The following is a 27390-nucleotide window of genomic DNA, read 5'->3' as shown; positions in this document are numbered from 1 at the left end:
TTCTACTAGAGTTCTTTAAATAACTTGTAAACCCATTCTGTGCGTATATTCGATCAATTTGCGTTATTTAGTTGGAAGTTTAAAGTTTCACTTTTATCTAGAGCTGCCATGGCAGAAAAAGTTAACTTACTATTTATTTGAATGGTTCTCGTCTGGCCGATGGCATCGGAAGTTTCCGAGAAGCAGCCGGAAAAACTAAAGAAAATGGAAAGTTTTTGATTTATAAACGCGAAAGTTTTGCGCTTCATTCGACAGCATAAAATATCTTGTATACCCTTGCAGAGGGCATTCTAATATGGCCATTAAATATGTAGGCGACAAAGTATATTTTATGATCGGGGCGATGCTGCTGGTTAAAATGTACATACGAGACTCTCAACTAGATATGGCCAGAAGGGGTAACTTCAACATAGCATAAAGTTTCTATAGGAATCTAATCAGTGAATAGTATAAAAAGAAATAGTATACTTTGTGACAAGCTGTTCACAATCGGATAACTTTGTATTACATTTTAATAGGGTATTAAATTCATGACACCAACATTTATTCCCATTTTTTATTCAACTATTTGATATTTTCTTTGCTTGAATCTCGGGTCTTTATGAAGAGTTTACTGACTTTTGAGCAGGCATTGTATAGAATGTTATTGTCAAGATATGAAGAAGAATAGTAAAGTTAACCAACTTTTGTGGCAGAGATTGGGCAAAATGCTTGCCAATTAAATAAATTATATATACAAAATATTTATAATATTAAAATTGCAAGCACAAAAATATATTTTATATAATATTAAGTATACACAACGTATCCGATTCGTTACTTCCATTTTACGCTCTAGTTCCCAGCACTTTATATGTACACAAAGCTCGAATATAACATGTTGTTGGCGGATTGAAAAAAAGAACATTTCAATTAAATTGTCAGTAGGACAACAAGCCGCAGAATGTCAACAATGTGAGGCCACTGTTGGACACAATCTGTCACTAATATCAACGAGTTTTATTTAAAGCTGCAACAACATCGGAACAATTGCTTTTGGGCATGCTGTGTGCCAGCCAAATACGAGAAAATTGTTGTAAGATATTTTCGCATGAGATTTATCGCGGCCATTTGCTTATTGACAGCTCTGTACGCAGCGTGACAAGACAGATATGTAATACAATAACAGAGAAAAATGAAAAGAGAGGATGAGGGCCATTTGAGTAATTTATCATACACACGTAAGTCAGGTTTATATAGCACACACCTGTGGCTGCTCATGTCCCATCAATCAATCGAAATTTGACTTTCCTTTTGCAATGAATAGAAAATGTAAGGGAGTGAAAATTATATAACATTAAACCAGGATGAGTCGTAGTATTAAACAAATTGAAAAAGTTTTGCTCGAGCCTATGATATTATTTAAATTCTCAATTTATAAGCACTTTTAGCTGCGTATTGGAAAATCTATTAAAGGTGTTTCCTGTCGTTCGCCCATCTATAGACTTATATACATATATATATATATATTTTTGGCAGTATTTTGGGCAACCACAGGTCCGTCCAGGGCTTAAAAGTTTTTGCCAAACTGTTTTTGGCCTTTTCGTCTAAAATAACGAAAAGGCGCTGCGACTGCGACTACAACTACTCTGGCTAAGTCCACAAAGGCAAAAGGGGTTAAAAGCAAAAACTGAGCTGCGTAAAATGTTCGAAATTGAAAAGCGCTTTTCCCCGTTCACAGTTTTGTGGGGAGTTGTAGAGTGGAAAGCTGTTAAGTGCGTACTCTTGATTGCAGCCAGCAAATGGTTCCCAAGTGAAGCGAAACTTAATGACACAAAGCGCACTAATTTAGCTACACCCCCCTCCCATCTCTGAGTCTCCCTTCATTTTATTCTGTCTATGCGAAAAAAAATGGCACATCGAGAGGCGAATTATTGTAATCCCATTCAAATCAAATTCAATCAATCACTGACTGCACTCGTTGTAATGGGTACAGCTAAGTGCAATTATCAGCGATTGGAAAGCTCCGATTTTTTAGCCATGATTGCCACAAGAGTCACTTTAAAGGAAGTCAAACCAATCCGAAAATAAAACTACTAAAAATAGTATAGTAAAGGGTGCTGTTCTTGCATATACCAAGTCATTTTTTAAAGAAATACCTATTCTATCGAAGTATTTATAAATATATAATAATAGACGAGTGGGTCTTTACAGGCTACCAAATCGCCTGCTGATTGGATATTCTTTTCAGTAATTTAATAACTTAAATAAGTTGTATATAACAATGAAAACTAGAGAGCTCAGATATGAGCTTATTTATCTAAGAGCCTTTACTCCTTATAATAACTTTGCCCTAAATTGCGAAAAATGTTGTTGCCACACAAATGCTTTAAAGGTTGCCTATGCATTAAGATTATTATAATGCCTTTTAAAATATTCAAACAGCAAAGAAAACAAAAGCCGCTTGACGTTGGACTCAGTACTGAGCCCGTTGTTATAAAGTCTCTGGTTCAGTCTCTTTGGAGCTCAATAAATGTGTCTAAAAACTTTGCGACTGTAATGCGACTCCAGGGAATACAAATATTCAACTTGGTAAATACGTAAATATGACAAATACAAAAGCGGCCGTTGCAGCAACAAAAACTCTGACCAATGGGAATAGCAAATGAAAAACAAAAGCGAAAACTCAACTCAAATAAACTGAAATTTGAAATCTGTTTGTTATAATGCCACGATTACGTTGCTCTCAGTGTCACGTACATACAAAAATGTTAACATCGAGTGCGAGAGACGAAGTGACGTTGTGCAAATATTGTTGAAGCTAAAATATTTGTCAGACGCATTTAACACGTATACGCCCCCATGGTAATCACTGTATAATACGAGTCGAGCCAAACAACACTCCCTGTATTTGCATTGTCATTTGTTAACAAAAGACAAGCCGAAATGAAGCTGCTGCCCAGAGGGTTTAACTAATAAATACATACTCTACTCGTACAGCAGTCTGTAGTGTGTTATATATGACAGGCCCATTATCCTTGCGTACTCTGTTAAATAAATGCAAGGACACAAGCACAATGAAGCAATGCAACCGAACAATTATTGTTCAAATACAGCATTTGGCGAGCTGATGCCACCATTAAATTTAAATCGATTTGGCATACGACACGCCCACAATCAAGTGCATATTGCATGTGTGTGAGTGCGTGCTTTGAAAATTCCAGCCTATTGTTGAAGCTGCCTTCCTGCAACTGATGGCCAGTTCTGGGCATGGGTTATGAGCTCTGCGTTTTGTCTGCAGTTTATATAATTAATTGAAAATTATTGTGCATATGTCATGGGCAATTTATTAAAGACTCAGCTGCATTTTCGAATAACAGATTAAAGAGTTCTTTGGCTGTGCCAATGAATTCTGCTCATTTGTGCAGTTGCTCAAAACCTATTCAGAATATGCTCAGAATTATTCGCACGTAAAACAATAAATTTTCATAATAGCCTCGCAACTAACCGCCTAGCTAGCGCCCACATATGCAGGGACCACACCCATTGCCCAGTGGCCACGTGTAAAGTGCAAAAGCGCAACATCAGCGAAATGGGGCAAATGCCGAGCGCTGCAGGAAAGGCAAACCAGCGACCAGACTGGGGCCAACTGTCGGGGCGAGCTAAAGATTACCTCTATTTGTATGCAAAGCAGCAGCCCAAAACCGACAACAACAAAAACAAGAACAACAACAATAGCAACAACAACATTATGCGACACTGCAGCGACACAAGCCAACTGCCATTCAAAGTCAGCCAGGAGCAGGACACAGGACACGGGACACGGGACGCAGTACGTAGAACGATTCGAATCCTGGCTGCAGATGGCAACCGGCAAGCGAGCCGAGAGGTGGACGAGAGAAACGTGTTTCAATTTTTATGACATTTCAATGCAGTTTATGTCAGCGCAACGAGACAACGGCCAACGAACTGAGAGATGGGCTCAGCGATAGGTGGGTTGTGGGCTGTGGGGTGGGCGGGATAAAACCTCGTTATATTTTTGACAATTCAAATTTTGCTTGAGGCCAAGCATGGCATGCAACATATTTTGTTGGACACTTTGTAACAGTTCAATTGAATTTGTAAAAGTAGAAAAGAGCAGATTTTTGGCCGCGTGCTTATCGCTAGGTATAAAACGTTGGGAGCCACGTGTTTGATATTGCGCATACGCCGTGAGTTCGACAACGTTTAACATAGAGCCAGGTCATCAAAATGATAAGCGTTTGGTTTTTTATTTGCATATCAAACGCATTAGACACATTTATATTACCTTCGCCAGGAGCTTTGGGTGCACATGCTGGTCATAATATTCAGCTCTGCTTAAGGAACCGCTTGTACCTTGAGCTCACTTTTAAACATTTTCAGCACGCAGCATTTTTTTTGTAGGTCTCGAACACATTATTTATGACTCGTACGTTTTGTATGTTCGTTTCTTTTTTTCTTTTTTTTTTGTTATGTTTTTTAATATGCTTGCCACAACAAGAAAGTTGAAATGTGCAACATAAAAATATATACACACTCATGTATTATTTATGGGAACATTGCTGCTAAGGTCGAGCTTAATGATCTGCTTTAATGCATGTGAAAAAATGTAGCTTTTAAAGCTACTTCTATTTGTTTGAATGAAATTATGATTGCATTATGCGGCGTCTCAATGCCTTTAATTCATTTAATATATGCCACGAGGCGTATGATCAATGCGTGGGCGTCCGAGTTGCTGGGGTTTCTATCAAGGAGCAGAGGGTAAAAGAAGGAAAGCGGCAAAGAACATCATCAACGGAAACTTAAGTATCTCAATAAATCTTGAGCTTAACATTTGTTGAAGCTTTTGCCAGTGGGTAAACGTGACTTGAGTGCGACACATGCTATAAAGGTCTCTCTGCGTGTATCCGTTTGTGTGGGCGCCGCAAAGTATGCAGTAATATTTTACAAATGCTACATTGAAATGCAGAAGCTTCTTTTGTGGACTCAGTTACACGAGCACTTGTCTCTCGGCACCTGGCTACAGGACGTTGAGGCTGCCATTGGCCAACTATTTAGCCAGCAGATGTAATGGCTTTTAATAACATGAGTTCTATTGCAAAAAGTTGGTGACATATCAATTGAAACCTCCTCTAACTTTGAAATACGCATCAAATATGCAAATTACTGCAAATGGCTTTATCAAAGTCAACTTGGACTCCACCTCATCGTTGGCATTTGTAATTAAATTTAATTAAAAGTCTGCGCACATTCCGACTCGAGCAGATAAATGCCAACTGAACCTGAGCTGCTGCCCAAGTCCATTCGTCACACGGCGCTCACTTAACAATTCAGTTATTCAAATGAAGCCTGGCACCAGCTAAAGAGGGTGGAAACATGAAGAAAAAAAAATTATCAAAAAAACCCGCTTTACAGTCACTTGGCCGCGGATTATTTTAATTTTATTCATTGTGCATACAAAGATAAAAGGTGAAAAATCTAAATGAAATTTTAATGCGATTTAAACGCATGCCAAATGTTAGGCAAGCCTACCAAAAGCGCAAAAGAAAAGAGTTGTGCTTGAATAAAAAGTAGAAACTTTGTCACATCCAATAAAAAAATATTTAGAAAAAGATATTTTTCTATTAATATTAATTTATATAAGTTGTATTTTGATTAAATAAAAGTTTCTCAACGACAATGAGCCGAATTTTATACCTGATAATAGCTCACAAATTGTAACACCAATGCAGAAAGACAAGGACATGCTTAACTCGCACTTGGCATCCTGTGCAGCCTACTGAGGGAATTAATATGGTATCCTTTGTGGCACATTCTACTTGGCCAATTCGACCGTATTCGTATGGTTTGATTTTGGAGTGGCCAACTGATTGTCGCCGTGTCCTTTGATTTCCCTGGTGTGCACAAGCTAGAGGTCCGTTCTGCTGTCATAAAGGGCAAAACGTGAGTGTCACATGACACAATGCGTTCAGCTCGCTGCTCCATTTGTTGGTCAAATGTGTGAGACAAATCAGACCCTGTTACAGATACAGATACAGATATGACGAGATTTCAGTTAGTGAACTGAGCAATTGTTGTGGCTTTAAGGAGTCAGCCAAATAGTTAACGATTTGTCTCTCGCATATCCCACGCACATAACAAATGTGGAGCTGGGACCGACCACATGACTTATGTGCTAGTTAAATAAATTTATGCTCTGTGATTTTCACATAAAATTGATTTATCACATTAACCACAGATAGAAGGAAGTCTCGGAGTTGGCTTCATTTCATGCTCGTTGGCTTTTTGGCTCATCAATTGCCAGAGTCGAAGGTTGCCTCCGCTTTGACAATATGCGATGGTAATGGAAATGCCAGCCATATGAAATTGCATTAGATGTACCCAAAAGAGAAGCCCATAAATTCTAGTGGACACTAAGGTCGCACACAGCACAGCAAAAGAAAAAACATGGCATACAACTTGGGTTAAGCTACCGCAAAAGAAGGGTTAATGGTGCGGCTTCCCTTCTTTTTTTTTGCAACAGAATTTATAACATTTGTAATGAAATTGCAGACATAAAATAGGAAAAAAAAAGAGTAGAGGGAACCCCTAAGCAGGCAAGCGGTAAGCGCATTTATTTCAATTCATATTTTATTCTTAGTTTTTGAGGAATCCTTGAGCTGGCCGCTAGGGATAATCAACATAATGAGTGAAGCGCATTGGAGCGAGAGCTATCTCAATGGACTGCGCCAGAATGTACGTAGTATAAACAAGGCGAAGACGAGTTGTGTCAGAAACAAATGCTTTTCATTTCAAATGCAGCTGTTGCTGGGTCTTACCCCCGGGGGCCCATGTTTCTTATCCCTTTCAAGTAGCAACAACAACAACAGCTACAGCTAAACACCAAGACACATAGCTGCTTGAAGGACAACAGATGCTTCACTGCGGCAGCTTGTGTCGCTCGCTTAGTGTTGAATAACGTAATGTATCCTGAATTCAGTTGGGTTCAGGGCGTGGTTGGCAAAATGCTTGTGGTTTGGGCATTAGTGGTATATTGGGTTCTAAATGAGTTCACATATATCTGCAACTAGCTGGCCAACAACAATTTTTTAAGTTGCTAATTGTGGGGTCTTATATCATATTATTAGATTATGACATAAGTTTTAAGTAGAGAAGTTGCGGGAAAACTAAGTTTAAGATGATAAGAAAATTAATTCAAATTAACTAAATTTGAAAAACTAGCAATAGTTGGAGCAAGCTACAATTAAAGTTTGCTTTAACTGTTACTTAGTAAATAAAAACAAAGTCTAAAGCAGGAAGCTTAAAATAACAATGTACCTTTCATCTGAACGCAAGCTGTTTGCTTGATGTTTGATTTGTGCATAAAAAACGAATTTGCCGTAGCAAAAGAAAAATGGGCATAGAACGCGTGCACATACGCATTGGGGCATTAGCAGGATTTGTCCTGTACCCACACTCACACACATACGCTTGCAATAAACAGCGTCTACAGCAAGTGGCATAAATTGTATGCCATATGGCAATGGGAGTCTGGGTTTGCTGTAGGATCTATCCCGCTGCTCCCCGAGGGCAGCAGCTTGCCACCAGGCGTTTATCGTTTGTAAAATTCGAGATTTGCATGCATTTGCTTGTCATAAAAAAGAAGCTGGCAACGTTGAAAGAAATAACGAAATGTGTTTACATGTTTATGTGCGAAGGGAAACGAATGTTAGATTACCCATACGCAATGTTGCCGGGCCACTTTGTTATACAATTCCAAGCAACGTTTCGTTTCTTCTATTGTGCCACAAAATGATGTAAATAGAAGTCATATTTCGGGTAAAAAACTTTAAGATGTGCGGCGTTTCGAAAATGTTCCACTCACCTGTATTTGTTGCATGTCTCGCGCAATTAAAAGCAGCGCGTCATACGATTTTGTGGCATTTCGTTTTATAATATAATCTGCGAGCTGTCAACAAATGTGCGTAATTACGCTTACACTTAAGTATTAATGGGCAGCAATTCTTATGTGCTTTGGACATGCCATTAAAATGAGCTTTAGATGCGTGCTGAAATATGGATAAAATAAATGCCACAAATGAACTGTTAGCAAGGGTGACTTTTATAACAATTACGTTTTGTGACCATTAAGCAGATAAATTAAATGCCATAAATGCAGTTCAATTAATTGCTTGTAGGCGAAAGTTAATCTTAAAATTATTATATTTATCATCATATTTATTCCTCATACATTAAGTTATGTTGTTGAACAACAAAATGACAAAACTTTTGCAACTGCACAGACAAAAACTATGGCAGATAATACAGATAATAAAAGTTTTGCCTAACTGAACGAAACTATGCAGAAAATTGAGTCAAAAGTCATGAAAAGTTTTTGTGCATGCGAATTGTTGTTTAGTTAAGAGCCAAAGGAATTCGTATTAAATTGTACATTTTGAGTGCATATGCGATTAAAGAGTTGAAAAGGCAAGCCGACTCTTTAAATATAAAGGAAAATAGACTTATTTTCTTATAAGATTATATATTTACAAAGAAGTAAAATCAACACGCCAGCTGAAGGTGTATTAACCGCTTTAAGCGCTGTCAAATACCTCCCACATTGCACCTTGATGCCTTCCAGTTCGCTTGACTGTCAACTTAATTAAAAATAATCTGTGCACAATATGTACACTTTAAATGATCTGTCACAGACAAGCTATTATGGAAGTCCTTTATAATTTAGTTAATCAGCTGGTTTACCCTTTCAAAACAAAACATAGAGAGAAAAAACGTACTCAATTTCCGGGACGCGGAAATGCGAGTTAATTGACCCGACCGGGCAGCAGCTCGTCCCTTCATTTTTATTCCTCACTCCATCCGCCCGCAATTTGCATGCTTATCTCATTAGCTACCAAACAAGTTCATTAGGCAGCCCGCCAGGGCTCACGTCTCCGGTCGCTGTTTGATATTGCTGGCTGGCTTGGCTGTCAGTTAGCCCATTGCTTGCCACTTGCAGCCTGCAACATTTGCATGCAAATGTTGCCTGCGCGGCAATGTCCTTTTAACTCTTGACTGCTTGTGCTGCTGAGCCAAGTTGCTTGGTCCTCTTCTGTTTTTTTTTAATGCCTGAAAAGTATGCTGCACTTGACACATTTGTAAATATTTGCTAAAGGCGCAGTGTAAAGCTTTAGCCAGCGGCACATCGCGTATACGCAACGTGGTGTGGCAAATAAAACTAAGCAAATATCGCGCGCAACAGCAACAGCTGCTGCCTATCCAGAATGGCCGCTGGTCTTTAGTCACCTGTTAATATGCAGGCCAAGGGGCAGTCATTGAAATTCTTTTTTAAGAACTAGCACCTGCCACATGCAGCACTTTAAAAGCTAAAAGCAATGAAAGCAGCTAACCCATGGCAGCACTTTGCTGGCGGCCTTTTGCATCGCATGAAGCTGCAAACTGTGCGGCTGGATAGCTCGAGAGTTGGCGGGGGGCGGGGGGTAGATAGCTGGAGTCGTGACGTGAAGCGGAAATTATGTAAATTTAAGTGTTTTTTCCGCTGCATATTTTTGCGTTTTGTTTTTAGTGGCGCGCAGTTTTGCTCATGGCACTGGAAAACATGATGAGCAAGCGGCCAAAGGATAACAGCAGCAGAAGCAGCAGTAAAAAAGCCAGGTTCAAAAGCCAACAAGAGCAACATGCATTTTTAGACCAGAACAAATAAGCCATAAACTTGGCTTTTGCATCTGCAAGTAGAATGATTGCATTACTTTTTGAGGTTGAAGCATTACAAAAAGTTTTGGTAATTGTTTTGCAAGTTTATTTTGAAGCCACTGTTAAAATGAAAAACCAGGGAGTCAGAAAGTCTACAGTACACCCAAAGGCATAAATATATATGCACAAAAGCATATCGAATGAATCGCACTATCGATTGCAGCGACTTTCCTTATTTAAATAAACAGTTTAAGAACATTTTAAAAGAACTTTAACAAAACTAATAATAATCTATGCAAATATTAAAAACGATTGTTTTTATTAGGAGTAACAACCATCGCGATTCGCAACTATTTTCTCGCAACCTGAGCTAGAATGAAACGTGACCAAATGCGCAAACGAACAGTTTCCATAACTCTAAAGGTTGAACTGCAACCCGACAATTGTGTGGCCCCAAGTAATCCCAACCGCAAAATATATTTACTTCAATTTATAATTCATCCAATGGAGCAGCGGCAGCAGCAGCAGCAATGCTCCGTAGCTGGTAGCGTTTAGCCCGGGCACACACACGGCGTATGAGCAATTCAATGGATACTCAACGTTGCAGCGTTCATTGTTTTCGATTGCTCAGCGCTCGGAGTTTATAATGGGCATACACGGAGCTCAACTGGAGCATACAAATGCTGGCAAATTTCTCAAACCGGACGCCAACGACCGAATGGATTGCAATTTAGCCGGCCATTCGGTATTTGTAGAGACAATTCAATGGCTTGGTTTATGTGCTAGCAGTTACTCAGGTGATTGCAAATCGTTTATCCTGTGGAGGATTGCTTTCCAAATGTCCTAACATAATAGTGGAAAATGAAATGGAATTATCATTTTTCAGTCAGTTTGAGTTTGCTTTTTTCGAGCTCCTTGTGAACTGCACGAAGTAATTTCCAAATGCAACCTTTGATTAAGTTTGTTTTACCGCAGCTGAAAAATAATATTTCTGCTCTATGGCGCTTACAATTATCGTTTACATCGCACGAAGAAAAATTAATTAATTTTCCCGTTTTTTGTAGTTTCCTATGATTTCTCTATTAAACGTCGCCTTTAAATGCAATCCGCAGTTGCTGCTCTTTTGCCTCTTACAGATCTCCGACTGACACTTACTCTTTAATTGTCACGCTGCACAGCGTCTCAAGCAGCAGGCTGTGGGCGTGGCGCAGACAGCGCCAGCCACTTGGTGGCACATTTTGCTGGCTGTCACATGAGCACCATGCAATTTCTAAGTAAACTAATTAGGGCAACGGAGCTGGGCCTGTGCTCGCTTTAAAGTCTTGGCTGCCGCTAAAAAAAAAGCCTATCATCATTCCAATTGCAAGTAAATTGCTCGTGAAAAAAGCATGTGGAGAATTGTTTTTTGGCATTTGAATATTTTATGACATGTATCAGTTTACGTGCCACAGACACGAGACTCGCAACAGCCAGCCCACTTGAAATTCGAAATTTTTTGAAATTCAGCCAACATGCCGAACGGAGAAAACTCAATTTGCTTAAGCAAATAATCGACAGGGCGTACACATGTTTAATTTGTATGAAATGTATTTAATAAACAAACCGTTTTTGAAAAAAACGGCATATTTGAAGAGCTGAACGGAAAAATTGGGGAGGGAAATTGTGGTGCAATATCTAAGCGGATAAATGGACTGCAAATATATATATTATATATGTTAAACTATGCTCCCATAATAAATGCAAAATCTTATCAAAATCGTACCACAATCGGTCGAGTGGGAGGTTCTTATATGATCAATATTCTGTTTCCCAAGATATTTTACTAAACTCAGCATTTGCGAGCTTCACTATTCTCACATGTCTGCAAATGTCTACAAGGGTATTAAATCCTCGGCATGCCGAAGATATCTTTAATATTTTTGTAAGCTAAATTCCACTGTTTTTTATTTTTTAAACATTTTCTAACTAATAAACTATTTATAAATTGCTTTGCAATCATTGCACAGCAATTGTAGTTTCAATATTGTTGTTTCAAAGTTTCCACACGCACTCGTCGCACACATACAGAGACAACACTAATTGTTGCAGCGACAGAAATTGCAGAAAAACTGTTCAAATTGTCACTCATAAAAGTTGCACGATTGAAATTACGTATACGCAGCGCGTGCATTTATTGTCCATTTGTATTATCATTTCGTGTGCATGTCCATTTTGAGTGCTGTCGAAAGTTTTTGTGTTCTACTCATAACTGACAACTGACAAAATTAATTTGGCCACACCCCAAACCCCTCTCCGGGCCGTCAACCCCCGCTCAATACATAGCAGCACCCGCAACAGCGAGACTAGAATTTGTGAACTTTTGTGTGCGAACTTATTTGCTGGCTTTTACCTGCAATTAGACGCAATTAAAATCGCAAAATGTAATTTATTTTAATTGCTGTTTCAAACAAGTTTTTGGCCATAGCCTCAAAACAGCACAAGGGTGAAGCAGGGGCGAGTCGGGGGTTCGGGTTGGTAGTCATGCTGAGTGTCTGCATGTTTAGATAAAGTTCGCTCAAGTGCTTTCAAAATAATAAAATTATGCACGCAATTTTGAATGTGAATTTGATGAAATTATAAAGTTTTGACCGTCCAAGCGCAAGACAAAACAGCAAACAGCACTTGAGTGCGAGACAACTGTGCGTGTAGACGTCACAATTGTTAAGCTGCCAAATCATCGCAAAATCCTGAACAGATTTGCAGCTTAAGCTCAGTAATCAAGCCCATAAAAACAACTAATTAAATTTGGCTTTAACGCTGCCAGTCAACATTGAGCTGAAAGTTTCACTTAACCCTCATAAAAAGCAATTCCTTTTTGGCCTTTAGGCGTGCTCCCTCTCTCTCTCGCCCCCTTTCCCTCTCATCTCTCTCAATCTCCGCTCTGTGTATGTGTGTGTGAACTGCCTTACCACAAAGGCGCACAAGAACTTGGGCGGTTTTGTGAGCTCATTAGCGGGTTTATCTATTAAGTGGCTTAAAGATACTCAGCAACTTGTTGAGCTGGCGTTGTTGACTGAGGTTATCATGGCCGACAGTTGGCGAAAACAATTGAACATGTTCCAGACTTGTCTAACCAATAAATATCACAAATCACTTGCCATTCGCTTCGGGCACAATTGAGTGCGTGTGCTTATCGGGCTGAAGTGCGACAAATATAACGCATTAAGTTAACATTATTGCCAAACAATTTCACTCTAATCGTGTTTATTTGTGTTATTTGTTGTTGTCATTTCAACCCACACCCACACCCAGTCACACACACGCACACACACCACCAGGAGCAGCAGCAGCAGCGCTGTGGGAAACGACTCGATTTGGTTGCTTCCTACACATAACTCACATCCGCTTCGCATTTTTGTGGCATTTTTTCTTCTCTTGCCGCTGTCGACGCCGCCAATTGACGTTTCGGAAACAACAACAAGAGTAGGGGAAATTTATGTGTAATATGAAGCTCTGCTCTGATAGCACCCCAATTCGCCACACACTCGTTGTGGCATCCTCTTCAAAATTCCGTTTAGCAGTCAAAATATTTGCACGCCAAAATATCGCCATCTCATTGAGTTAAGCAAACAAAATCAGATTCGGCTCAGATTTGTCGTGCCCTTATGCCGAAGGGTAAGCGGCACAGTCGTGAATTATCCCGTGTGGCAATGGGTATACGTTAACTAATTTGTGTTTCACTTAACACACATGTAATTGAGTGTTGCTGTGGGTGTGTTTGTGTGTTGTTTTGTGATGTGATGCGATTGTCGCCGTGGTAAACTTTGCCGCCTAATTCCTGAAGTGCTGTAACAGGTTACACAGCACTTTACTAGATTTACCCAAATGGCCTATTCATTTCCAAAATGTGCTTAATGTGAGGTGGCCTCCCATAAATACCCTGCACCTGTGGCGAGCTTCCTTTCAGAATAGCCCCCGATCTTGTCATCAGTTCAAAAAATATTGATCAAAATATAGGGATGACACGGTATAGAAACTCCAAATCAAGAAAAGTGAGGAATATATTTGTACGTTCGTTATTTTCTTCTTTTGCTTTTGACAGGCGCTTTTACACATATTTATACCCATCCAACTTAGTTTTCTACCCAAAGGGTATCAACAAATACGCATAAGCTGCTTGCCTCAAATTTTAATTATAATTGAGAGCCATAAATAAATATTTAGTTGCATTCTCATTGAAACATTTGATATATGTTCTGTAATTAATTAAACATAAAAAATAATGTCCTAACTGCGGAAAATACACTGCGAGAATGAGAATATTAAAACTTTTCATGATGAATGGATGAAGCAAAACTTGGCCTAGGGGCCGGGTAGTACCCGCTAGTCAAGTTATATATATGTATGTATATATATAATGAAACTTTGAAAAAAAAAATCACAAAATTTGGCTTTTAGCAGCGTAGACATCAATTACGCTAATGTGAAAATTTGAGTTTAATTTGAAAATCTAACAAACGATTGCATAACCAGACGAAAGCAATTCAATCAATTGCAAATCTCTGTCTAACATATTCAACGAAATTTGAGCTGATGATATGGTGCACACGCAGGATAAAAACACAAAATAGACACACTCAAACACACACACACACAGCAGCTATTACTTATTTCATATGTAATTGTGTGTATTTAAGTTTGAATGCTAATGCGGGCAAGATTGGTAAATATTTAATGTTTGCTCTGGGCACGCAGTGTGCGAAGGACCATGTCCAGTGATCGACCATTAAATATGCTAAAGTTTTGTTTTATTTGCCGACAGACCGCAAAGCATTGTACATTTTATTGCACAATCTATAAAATTGTTGGAAAACTATGTCACAAACATCACACTTGAGACCAAAGGCATTCACACTGGTACGAAATCTTTTTGAGCTCTGACCAGCTGCAGCACCAGCTCTTGTGGCCACTGCCAGCAAGTTGATGGGTTCGGGTCAGTTAAACAAAGATAAACATTGTAAGTTAAGCTCGGGCATTACACGCCACAAAACAGGATACCTAAACACACACAGGTTTATGCAACTTTAAAAGTATGGAAAAACATCTCAATTTACATTTCGGTAAAACCTTTGTCAATCAAGAAAACACCTCGAAAACAAACAGTTTATAGCTGCGAATAAAAACATTAAAAAAAGCAGACATTTTAACTACAGCATCAATTCTGAGTAGAAATTAAGATCTAAAAATAAAATCAGTTTTATAGGTTTACTTTAATCAGAGCTCTCTACAAGAATTTCGCATTTGAAATTATTTGGCTTAGTGTGCGGTCAGGCGGGAGTTTCCTGTACAAAAGTATTCAATTATGCTAACTCTTCTTCTACGCCTTTCGGTCGCAATTGCTGTGGGCGTGTCAAATCGCAACACTTGCTGAGCTGTCTCATTGCTTTTGGCTGATTTAGTAGCGTTGTTGGTGGCGCCACATTTTGTGGCATAATTTTAGACGGTGGCCGGATATGGTACACAATGCGCTGCACCTTTCACCGGGTTTTCACTGTGGCTGCCTCTTTTTGCCCTCGGTCAGTTTTGTTTTGCCACGCCTATTTATGTGCTTTTAACGTGGGCGTGAATATTAATGACTCATATTTTGCAAAGTTTGGGGCGTTTCATGTTGATTTTGTTTGTGGTCGCGGTCTGGCCCCACGGTTTTTAGCCGTATAATTATTTTGCGGCTGTGTGGGTAAGTGTGCCTGTGTGTGTGTGTGTGTGTGTGTGTGTGCGTATGTGTGTGCTGGCATGGCATGGGAATTTATGGTCTACGGCCTTGCGTGCTGTGCGGGCATAGCTCTCCGGCTCGATGTTGCCGGCAAGTTTTATGTCTTAGCTTGTTTTACTTTTCAATTGCCAAGTTTTGTGCGCACTGCAAAACTGTTTAACATGCGGCGCACGACGGCTTTGCGGGCGGCAGGGGAAGGCGGCAGCACAAAAGTCTGTCAGTGTATATTGGTATAAATTGCTATTTTTTTCTAGAAACAAACACACCTAGACACACACACATGCAGCCATCGACTAGATTAAAGTGTTAATATTTAATGTGCGCATCGCTTTGAATTATTTTCCCATACAACTTGCATTCAATTTTTTGTCTCTCTGTCTACCCGACATTTATGAAATGTTTCCGGCTTTAAAGCATTTAACACTTGCCAATGTTGATAGGCTAATGCCGTCAGTTTGCCGCGTCGCATGCATTAAGCTAACAAGTTCTAACAGTTCGCTGAATGTTGCATGCCACTCGTTGTTGCGGCCGCATTGAACTAGCGCATCAGACGACAGCTTGAAAAACTTTGGTAGCACGCAAAAAGTTGCTAGAATTAATAAAAAAGAAAATTAAGTAGGAACTTTGCAGCTGGATGCAACCGACTGCGTAATACTCGTTCACAACTCATAACAGCTTAAAATAGACTATCAGCAAAATTTGTTGAGATATATTTATTTTTTTTATATGCCACGTCCCTCTAGAGGGCGAAGCCAAACTATATATGGAACAAACTTTTGCAATGAGAGTCTGCATATCAAATTTTGTCTTACTAGCTCTAAAGCTGCGGAAGATATATTTTGTTCCCAATTTGCCTCCAGAGGGCATATAATCGTCACACTTTATTTGGCCTTAACGAGCATATATTTGAAGTCTCTAACTTTAAGAACATCGAATGGGAGTGCTATCATTGGAAGAGACGCACGCATAGCAAGAGGAATATCGCACAAAACTAATATGCTCTCTTTCACATTGTGAGCGAGCTTAAAAAACGCAAAAAACCTCAGTTGCCGACATTTGGAAAATCAATTACCGCACGCAACGCGTCAAATTACCGCCCCGCAGCTCCGCCACGAACGCGGCGTCTTGTCTGGCGCTGATAAGCCACAACGACAATTGACCGACATTTTATTTAATGTCGCCGTTCATTAGGCAGCCACAGAACGCATCAAACGCGTCCAACTTGAGGGTGGTGCGGGGGTTGGCCGCCAACCGCAGAGCCATTTAGTCCCGTAAACAACAGGGCAAGCAGCGGATGTGCCGGCTGCCGTTGGCCACCAGACTTCTGGCTTCTGGCTTCAGGCTCCAGGCTGCAGCCACAGAATTAGAAGCTGTTTGGTGTGGCTGGTGGGGCAGCCCGCTGGCCTGATCATGTGTTTCTATCTTAATCTGATAAGTACGTGGGGAGACTGGCTGGCTGACTGGACGTTGTTTGTGTTCTGTTTAAAGTTCCTGCCACCGGTTGTTGCCTCTGTTATTGATGACTTGCCCCGTGTTGTTGCGGGCTTCCGCTAGCTGGCAAGTGCAGGGATTTTCCGTTGCTTTGCCAGATAGCTGGCAGTCAGTTTCCTTGCTATCCGTGAACTTTAAGCAATGTTCTCCCCGCTTGCTTTTTATTCTCTTTACTAACTACAACAAATTACGCTTGCCTTGCTTTGCAATAATGTTTACACTGGTATTGAGCATAAGATCGATAAATGCAATCGATTTAAAAGCTCTATCCAGTGCTGACATAATTTTTTCAGTTTTGATACTCTATAAACATTAGAAATGGGTGGAAGAGAGTTTAGGCTGTGCGGATAATAGAGAGTGGAAGCCACAGTTGTCTAATATATTTATGATTATTAACAAAATTAAAATGGCTCTTAAGAGCCTTCATTAAATTTAATAATACCCTGCAACTCCTTTAAATCGTGTTACAAATGAAATAACTAAAGCCTTTTTGGCTGGTTTTCGTACAGGGTAACTTCTGGTCTCTAATAAATAATCGTTTATTGTTGTTGTGGCGCTTTTATTAAAGGCCATTTGAATGCACTTTAAATCATATTTAATGGAAGTCGAGAGAAAATAAGTAAACATAATAAATTCTGAAAAAGCTATTTACACACACAGCGCAAAGTGGAATAAATTCAGTAAAAGACAGCACTTTAATAAATATATAAAAAAAAAAACAAGTCGCATACATTTCCTGTAAACAACTGAAAACACGCGTTCGGTAAAATATTTTAATTATCTCCGCTGCATAAAGCTTAAATAGCTCATGAAGGGGATTAATTTAATGGTGTCTTTAAAAAGCTTTGTGCATGCTCATGTATTAAAATAATAATTGTTGTTGAAAATTAGGATACAATATTATTAGTTTTCCAAATATTTGTTTTAATTTAAGAGCTAAGCTTTTTAGTTGAGAAATTCATAAGTAGAACTAAAGTAAAACAGTTTTTACGCAGTCACTTGAAGCTGTCTGGAATTTTCTTTAAAATTACTTTGGCATGCAATTTTCATGCCACAAAGGACATTAATAAAACGAATTTTAACTTGAAATATTTACTGTGTTATTTTATGTGAAATATTTGAGCAATTCCAATGTCCTGCGGTGTTCAACATTTGCATAAATTTTTTGTTTTACCAACTGCAGCTGCAACAGAAATTGTCCAAGAAATAGAGACAGCTATTTAAGTCCGGCTTGCTGTGTGAGCTCAAGGGCTCCTTGTGGAAATTAAAGTGACATTTGGTTAAGAAATTTAAGTGAAAATTATGATGCGAAAAACTTTATTCTGAGCCAAGTTTTCCCTACTGCTTTTTTGAAGCCTTTCCGTTAAAACACACACAGCAAATTTGATTTATGTGCTAAGCCAGAAATTTGTGTAACTCCTTGCTGCAAAGTCTATTGACCTAAGGCACATTTCTCACTTGCCTCTCACTGCTGACAACCATTAGACAAGCAGCTTACCTCACCCCACCTCACCTAAGCTTACCTCTCACCTTGTCAGTTTTAATGGTAAAAGTTTTTCACTTAACCTTCACTGTTGAATTGATTTCTTTCACTCTTAACGACTTTTTACTTGAGTAATGACTTTGCATGCGTCTCTGCCATACGATGAGTTATGTGTACATATACATATATATGAATGTGTGTGTGTGTGTGTGTGTGTGTGGGCAAGTAACATATGAAGTCTGTTGCACATCTGTGCCTGAACTTGCTGCTAAGCTGCTTGGCTTCATAAACTTCCTGCAAGTTTCGACTGGCTGTATTTACAGTCTCAAAATTGAAAGTCAAAAGTGTTAGTGACAAATTACGTAATGCGTTTGGCATATTTCAAACTTTCCAAACTTGTTAAACAAAATATTAACAAGCTGAAAGCTTTGTCATGTGGGTCAGTAAATTTTTGCCCTGTACCTCTTAAAGTTCTATCAGACTGTAATTTTCGAAATACTTGCAAAATATCTATTCAAAATTGATTCTAGTCGACTTATCGAGTGTCAATAGAAATAAGCAATATACTATTTTTGAATAATTGTAAGCATAAGGTAATTACAAAAATGTATAATATCATCAACGACACGTTAACTTAGTTCAAGACACAGAGTGTCCATTAGTCGAGTAGTCCACTATTTACTTATCCTTTTTTGATATATATAAACCTGAATGAATGGTTTAGTTGTTGTCCAAACAAAATGTTAATTAAAATGCTGCTTTTTGGCTAACATTTCGTGCTTAACAAAGGCCCCAACTACAATTCAATGCTTATAAACGAATTGTTTTGTTACTAAAACAACATTTGCTCGTGTTTCAGCTACATGCTGCCCACAATGCTCAGTTATTCGACTGAGTGCCACAAAGCGCAACATTGGTTTAGCTGGCTTTAAGCAGGTCTTCTTGCAAATAACCTTAATTTGATTTATGTGTAGATCATTAAAAGCCAGCTAAGTGCGTAAATCATTGAAATTGAGAAAGCCGACGTCGGTATTTTGTTACAACAAGCCACAGTAATCACAATATCCAGCATACTTATGGGCGTATCGAAGCTGCAGCTAAAACTGAAAATTGAATAAGATTTAAGGCTTTAATTAAAGCCAGCGTGCGCTGCACAATGTGGTGTGTGTTGCTCTTTCTTAAGTGCTGGTAAAGTTGCTGCCAGTCATATATACAGCACATACATCAATAAACAAGAGGCAGCATCATTTACATATAAGTACAACATGTCAGAGAGAAGTGTAAGCCGTCAATTGCTTGCCAGGTGCAGCTACATTCATTTTGTTAATGAATTGCCAACGTTGCGATGCAAGTGCGAAAGGCAAAAGGTAAACAATAATTCAACCGGATCGCAGCCATAAAAAGCAGCAACAAAAGTAAAAGAAGCAGCCAGTTCGCATATTAATTAATATTGCGCATACGCAGCGTCTGCCCAGCGTAATCCATAGCCTTAAAATCTTTGCATAAAAGTTAATGTACACACACAAGCATATCCACACATATCCGTACACATATATACACTGCATCGAACATAAACCACACCGTTTTTTATTATATTTCCCCGTCTGGGCAGCTGCTACATGTGACTTGGCGAGCGATAAATCTTTTACACGCTGATTTCACATATGCTTCGAACCTTTTGGCCAAATTTAGATTTATTTCATTGCGAATATGTTTGAGGAGGCAGAAACTTTTGACATATTTCAGACAGGCGAAAGACAAATGCGCTTTTAACGTCAATAAATTAAAAGAACTTTTATGATTTATAATTTCATTCAACTAAATAAAAGAAATTAAAAAAATATCATTTTGTTTCATGAAAAAATAAAATGTAATTCAAAAAAATCAAATGTAACCAAAGCAAATGTCAGCTGTTGCCTGTGGCATTTGTTTTTTTTTCCCTTTGTCATATCAAATACATTTGTATAAAAAATATTTTATAAAAATCATTTTTAGTTTAGGCCAGATAATAAATCATATTGCAGCGAAACACTTTTAGCCACAAATCCAAAACGAAGTAAGTTGTGGCAACAACAAATGTAAGCAAACTGAATAACATGTGAGTGTATAAACACAAAAAAGTTTCCATAAAAATTTGCCCGAGCTGCAACAAAACCAACGAATAAACAACAAGTGTAAACTGCAAACTCTATGGCTTCATTGTTGACTTTAAATTATGCGTAGCAAAATAGTTTGTTGTGCATTTTTATATCTGAGTACAGTTGCAGCTTGTACTTTTCCACATTTGTTAAACATTTTCATTTAAAATTATGGGCACTGGGGTGGCTTCAAAATATATTTAGAACAAATATACAGCACATTGAAGCACACGGGTCGCTGGTGCGGCCATAAATCACATTGTTTACCATTTTAAGCAGCCAAACACTGGAATTAAAAACATGTTTTCTCCCCAGTTTGGCCTGGGACACAGCAGGATTTAGATTCAATTAAACTGTCAGCGGGACAGACAGACCCACAAGACGTGCTCCTTGCCCCTGAGAACTTCCCTGGCTCGCACGACACCTGCAATATTTGTCATGCCGAGCAGCGTGCATTAAATTCGAATTAGCAGAGAGGCGTCAACAGAACAGCGTGTATATATACAAACCGACCTCCTGAGTCTCTGATTATGCTAAACACTAAGCGAATTCGATTTTAAATTGTGACCAAGATTTATCGCTATCGACGCTATCATTTTTCATGCCCTCCAACTGCCTAAGGTAGAGGGCAGGAGCGTGTGCTGGCAGGTGGGCGAGCTGTCAACGGAAATACAGCCCAAAACCGCAAAGGACACGCGAAGTTCGAGCTTAGCGGCCATTGAGGCCGCTGAAGGACAACAAAGTGGAAATTTGAAATGCGCGAGCAATTTGCAGATGCCGACCGCAACCGTCTGTCAACAGGGGACAACTGACAAAAGCTGGAAGTGGACAAGGACATCGAGTTGGAGTCGGAGATGGACACCTGTGGCTTTTGCCGGGCAATAAATCAATTTGCCTGACGTCTTGACATTTGCCTCTAATCGCTGCGGACTTGAACTAGAACTTGCTCATTCGATGTCGAACTGAGCGAATTTGTGGTATTTTCTGTGGGAATCTGTGAGAATTTCAGAATAGTTGGACAGAACAATTATGCAGTAGGAAACATTAAATTTAAGTAACCATGAAAGAGGCTGGGTTTTTAGGTAGGTAACCGAAGTTAGGGAACAATTAGCCATGTAAAATTCTCAAATTCTGCGACTTGGTTTTTAATGTCCTTTTCCGAATCCGCTGTCAGACATTCGCATCGTTTGCTCAAAAGTCTTTTCAAGACTTCAACAATTCCTGTTTCTTTTTGAAGCCACTGAAATTGAATCCACTCGATTGCGTCTAACTGAGAGCTGCCACTTTCAGTGACCGTCGCCTAAGGTTGCCCCCAGACTTGTGTGTGGGCGTGTCTGGTTGCATTTGTATCACTTTTTCCACTTAAGTCGGGCAAAATCAAGCAAATCATTCGCCTTGGTCGAAATCAATCAAAGTCAAAAAAGTTTTTATAAAAACGATGAAAAGTCCTCTGCGAATCTTATCTGGCTGCTCGGCTCAGTTATGGAAGTAATTGACATGTTTTTCAACTTACATAGAGCTGCCATTTCCCTCATGCTTCGAATATGATTACCAGAAGGGAGCCGACCACCGAGTTTATCACAGTCATCGAAGTGTGCCCAATGACTGCCAAAAGCAGGCAACATTCGAAGACAGACGACACAGGACAGACGGGAAAGTGAAGTGCGCACTTTGGTATTAGCCTACGCCGATTTATGACGCCACTCGATGGCCATTGAGAGGGAGGCCTCGGCAGAGCGGTGTCTGAATTGTGGTCATAATCCAGCGATTGTTGGTATTTCCACCTCCAAATACGTCGCAGCTCAGCAGTTCCCACCCGAATCGAATGGTATTTTGTATGAGACCGAAACTCTACCCTTTCTGTCTGCCTGCGCCGCCTGCTTCAAATAATCATATTACGGGCTGGAGTGCATTTTGGGCGCTTTGAGTAGAATAATTAAACCTTGCATCGCCCTCAGTCAATGGAAATCCGCAAGAGAAGATTTGTCGTCTGCTCTGCAATTGACATTTATCGCAGTCAGGCACTCGGGAGACAATGAGACTGGCGCCCACTTAACAACTCATTAAAACGCTCAACGGAAATGACAACAACAACAACCACAACGACAACAACAGCAAACAACCAACAATTGTTGTCACTGCCCTTTCCAATTGAAGTTGAAGCATTTTAAATGCTGTAATTCATGTGAATTCAGTTGTTCACTCATTACTCTATTTTTCGGGATAACCCTTGTCAAATTAACTGAATCGTTAAGTAAATGACAGCTAAAGGATCAGATTATGAGGAAACAGGCAATTGAAAATCCCTTGAATCCCTCTTAATTGCTGATTACCCAACAATGAGAGATAATCAGGATAAGTCCTGGCCCGTTCATCAATTGCTCAACAATAAAATCAATTTATGACAGGCTTTACCTGGGAAACAGATGGACTATTAAAAGGAATGCTAGATACAGTAGAAATCTTAACGTACCAATATTTACTGAGTTTTAAACATAAATTTGATAAATTTCATACCTTCATCTCCTGGTCAAACATCTTGAGAAATGCGATATCATTCAAGTTGTATAAAATGAATACTAAAATTGCACTTAAAGGACATTTGCCGCTTAGACACACGAATGTTTCACACTCCTCATCAGTCATCAGCTCCAGCTCCAGCTCTCCCCGGGCACAATTCACATGTGCGTTTGCCACCGAGCCTAAGAGAGCCTGAGCACTTCTGCCATAATTCCAGTTGTGCTCCGACCTCGATCTCGACAATTTTTGAATAACTAATGAAGGTGCCAGAAAAACAACAATAACAGAGCAGCAACAACTGCAAGAGGGTTAAACATTGTGTCGAGACTCGAGTTCCCGGCCTGAATATGAAATTTGGATTTTCATCCAACTGTCGACATTCATCTTGCCAACTGTCTATCCAACTGGTTGGCATTAGGCAGGCTGTCTGTCTGTCCGCCTGTCTGTTTGTCTGTCTGTCCTTTGTCCAAGACTTGTGCGTCATTGTCAAAATATTAACAGCTGGCACATTCCAAGTCCAAAGCTCTCCTCTCATACTCATGTGAGCGCTTAAGCCTGGCCCTAGATGAGGCTGATGATGAAAAATAGGAATTTAACTATTTTGAAATATATATTTTGGCAAATAAATTTGTGAGCATGCGACTGGGTCGAATGTGGGTCAAGGCGGTCAGGGTAAATCCTTTTTGATTTGGACTCATTTTCCTCTGCAAAGCGTTTGCATATCTTTGCCTTTGGCCTGCAGCTGTCCGAAGTACATAAATCTTTGATAATGTTTAAACATCATTGTCTAAATTCAGACTGCTTTACAGATTAAAAGTTATAATCTGTTCAAGCAACTATAAAAATAATAATTCATTTAAAAAATCATCACTAATTGAGTGGAATTAAAGCACAAGAGAATTAATTTGGATTTTTCCCAGCGACCTTTTAGGGAAATAGAGCTTCATAGTGTGCCACCATTTGTATGCTAAATGGGGAAATCATTTACAGGAAAAGCATTGAAAAGAACAGACACAATCCCCCGTCGAATGCAATTCCACTCAGAAGTATCGAAGTATCGATTTCCATGAGTGCACAGGATGCAAGTGGCGGAAGCCAGAGACAAGGACGAGGGAGACATTTACTTGGGGTGTCGTCTGCTTCATATGGGGAAAATCTAAATAAATTTGCTTTTGAGTAAATTAAAAACAAACAGCAAAATCAAATATTAATGTTCCGTAACGCGATAGCCAAAGGGTGCTTCACTCTGATCATTGTGGACAAGTGGAGCTCTGATTCTGATGCTGATTCTGACTCGGTTGTTGAATGGCGTTGGGTAAACAGCGTCATTTAGAAAAATCAATGGAATGCGCGCTTTGTTTGCCTATCAAACGAATGAATCAACGAAAAATTGTCATTTAGTCACTTTCAGGCAAAGATTTATTTTCATTTTTAGCCCAGTTGCGAAATGTCGCCATAGCAAGGCCTCAAAAACTCCAAATAGAGTCGTCTCCATCTACATCTGCATGCTCGTTAGTCTGACGCGGCACAAAAACCTTTTTTGGTATTCAAATGTTATTTTTGGCGCAACATTTGTGGAATTTTTCTGATGCCCCAGCAGCAAAGAGACGAAAAACCGTGTGAAAAACGGAAGTGTTTTCCCGTTTGTTGTTGTTGCTGTTGACACCGAAATGCTTGGAAAACGCTTTGAGCGACCGCAGCTATGAAACGCCTTCAAACTTTTCGCTAAATTGTTTGTTTTTTCATTGCCGAACTGAAACCGGAAAAGGATTCGTGTTTGTTACGGATTCATGCAAAACACCAACGGGCGGACCTCAAAGGGTTGAAAACAAAACTCCAAAAGCGGAAAATATTCGAGTTGATGTGCCCTTTGGCTGCTCAACCATTGAGTGTTTCCCTAATTTCTTTGAGTGCTTCGCAAAGGAGGCGTGACGTGAAAGGTGAAGGGAAAGATAAAATTTGATATTATAGGTAGTTAGTGCCTGCCCCTCTATGAGGTGAATGCATCTGTGTTATGTGTTCTCACAAACATTTCCCGAAACAGGGTAAACCAGAGCAGGTGTGCGTGTGTGTGTGTGTGTGTTGCTGCCAAGAGCACGATTCACGAACCAAACAAATATTACGAGTTGGCAGGTGATGTAGTTCATGTTTCAGGCCTATGTTTAGCCTGAAGAGACTCAAACAATTATTTCGATTAGTGAAACCGAGAACCAGAAATTTCTGCTGCCGCAGGTGCAATTAAATGTTAATCGATTGTGTTTGCAGTTTGGCATCTGGAGAGGGGGAGGACTTCGAAACGCCCACAGTCAAGTGCAGAGCATATTGTGTGTACTCACATGTGTGTGTGTGTGTGTGTGTGTGTGTAGGTGAGTGTGCATAATCAACTGCAGCTGACTGTGAAGATGCGAAGGTGGTGATGATGACCTTTTCTGGCTGCCTCCGTTTGTGGGTTGCACTTGGTTTGAGTTTTGTCTGTTGCTTCGGCAATTCGGAGTTATCTTAGAGAGGGTGTAAGCTAGAGATAGACAGAGAATGAGAGGTTCTTTGTGTGTCAGATACGTAATTAATTGTTAATAATTGTTCAACTGTCACATGCAAATAATTTATTTGACAAAGTCAATGTGAATGACCCTGAGAGAGGTATTCGAAGGGTTAAGTCTTTAATTCGCATAATTTATAGTTATTAATCCTATCAAAATGTTTCATATTGCGCGTACGCCCCGTTTCAGCTGCTGCTTATAATTGCCAGTTGGGATCAGTCTCAACTTGTTTTCCGATATTTGCATGTCAAACGCGTGGTAATTTTATATTACTGCAACACTCGATACCCTCTCTGAGCCCTTCGCGTTGCTCGAACGCATTATTTATGACTTGTACGTTTTCCGTGTTATTTTATAAACATTTTTCAAAATATGCTGCCCGCCCGTCAGAGAGGAAAGTGGTGGAGGCTGCAACTGCTTGCCGTCATCATAAAAAAGGAACTCTGCGCACCGACGCCTTTATGTTTTATTTATGAGCCCAAGCACGCCCACATAAAGTTAACATAGGGCCCACAATGCGCGACGCGTTTTAATGTGACTCATGGAAAGGGGAAAGTCTGGATAGGAAGAGAATCCGAAAGAAGATGGCAACTTTTATAGAGGTAATTATTGCTCGGGCGAGCGAGATATATGCTCGAAATGTATCTGAAATCGATTTCCATACATGCAGATTAAGCATTATCAGTACTCATAAATAAACAGCAAAGGGCCAAGGGTTGAGTGCAGCTACCCAATGCTCCCTGAGTCGTTTTACGTGGCAGTCCCCGCAGAGCTGCTTGTGGAAGCCACAAATCGCCGTTTAAATATTAATACATCAATCCACTTAATATGCGAGTTTGCAGCGAGGAATGATGCAATAAATATAAAAAAGGGAAACACACAGACACACAAAAGTAGAGAATACCCAAAGATGATGAGCATATGCAGAAGTTGCCCATACACACACACATAAATCCAAAGCGCATTGAGCACTCTTCACTTTATGATGTGTTTTGTCGGCGATATGATATGATATGAAATAAATGGTATCATAAACGAGAACACAAGAAATGTCCATCAAAGATACAGCTTAGCCTTGTCGGGCTGCTCGTACTTATTTTTGCCTTTTCAATCTGGCCACAAAGCAAACAAGATTCTTATGATGTAAGACAAAACAAATTTTGGTATAAGCGCGCACTTCCTGCAGCCTCTCCTTGGAGATGTGGCACAAAGGAAGTGCTCCGCTTGTTTATTTCTGCAACTTGTAATGCAAACAAAAACTTCTATTTCCGATGAAGCCACTGGAACAAAATCAAATACGGAGAGAGAGGGACTGATGCTGCATAGAAAAGTTAAATTTGTATTAGGGAATATTCAGTTAGACAGCCAACAGATTTATGACATTGAACAAATTTAGTCAGAGTTTGGTCATTTTTTGAAAAGTCTTGATAAAAGTTGTAATTGAAATGCAATGTGTTTATATATTAAAAAGATATTCATTTAAATTAATATCTAAGTCCAGTGCCTAAGTAATTTCGGCTTCTGAATGTTTTGAGTCTCTTGTTTATGTTTTATTTTTTTTATATTTTTTTTCAAATTTAACTCTCTGCTAAAAGATGTATGCGCAGGCGCATAGTTTCAAGAGCATGTTTAGCTCTTATACCCGAAACTCTGCCAAAACTGAACGAAATCCGAACCAAAACTGCCGAAGTTCAAAACCGAGTTTTTGAGAAGTTCAGTTGATTTTGGGCAACCAAATAAACTGGTTTACTGCAAAACTGAACATACTGTTTTTTT

At 39.5% G+C, this 27390-nt stretch overlaps 2 protein-coding genes across 2 annotated transcripts in view; both read right to left on the bottom strand.

The window, feature by feature from the left end:
* Cip4 (formin-binding protein 1-like Cip4) overlaps positions 1-4289 on the bottom strand; it is a 136932-nt gene extending 132643 nt beyond the window's left edge. The window contains exon 1 of the mRNA XM_064690033.1: positions 4285-4289. The gene's annotated coding sequence lies outside the window, so the exon portion shown is untranslated. The remainder of the gene's footprint in view (positions 1-4284) is intronic.
* A 3576-nt stretch (positions 4290-7865) lies between these two features.
* Positions 7866-27390, bottom strand: part of DIP-delta (Dpr-interacting protein delta) — an 87578-nt gene continuing 68053 nt past the window's right edge. Inside the window, exon 11 of the mRNA XM_064690035.1 lies at positions 7866-8048. Within this exon, the coding sequence (XP_064546105.1) occupies positions 8038-8048 (11 nt within the window). The 3' untranslated portion in view covers positions 7866-8037. The remainder of the gene's footprint in view (positions 8049-27390) is intronic.

The sequence above is a fragment of the Drosophila montana genome, unplaced genomic scaffold (genome assembly GCF_035044405.1).
Source record: "Drosophila montana isolate Dmon_TW-CO22-7 unplaced genomic scaffold, ASM3504440v1 contig_3231_1, whole genome shotgun sequence".
NCBI classification, from domain to species: Eukaryota; Metazoa; Arthropoda; class Insecta; order Diptera; family Drosophilidae; genus Drosophila; species Drosophila montana.
Note: the sequence above shows the minus strand (reverse complement) of the source record. Positions and strands in the feature narration are given on the sequence as shown.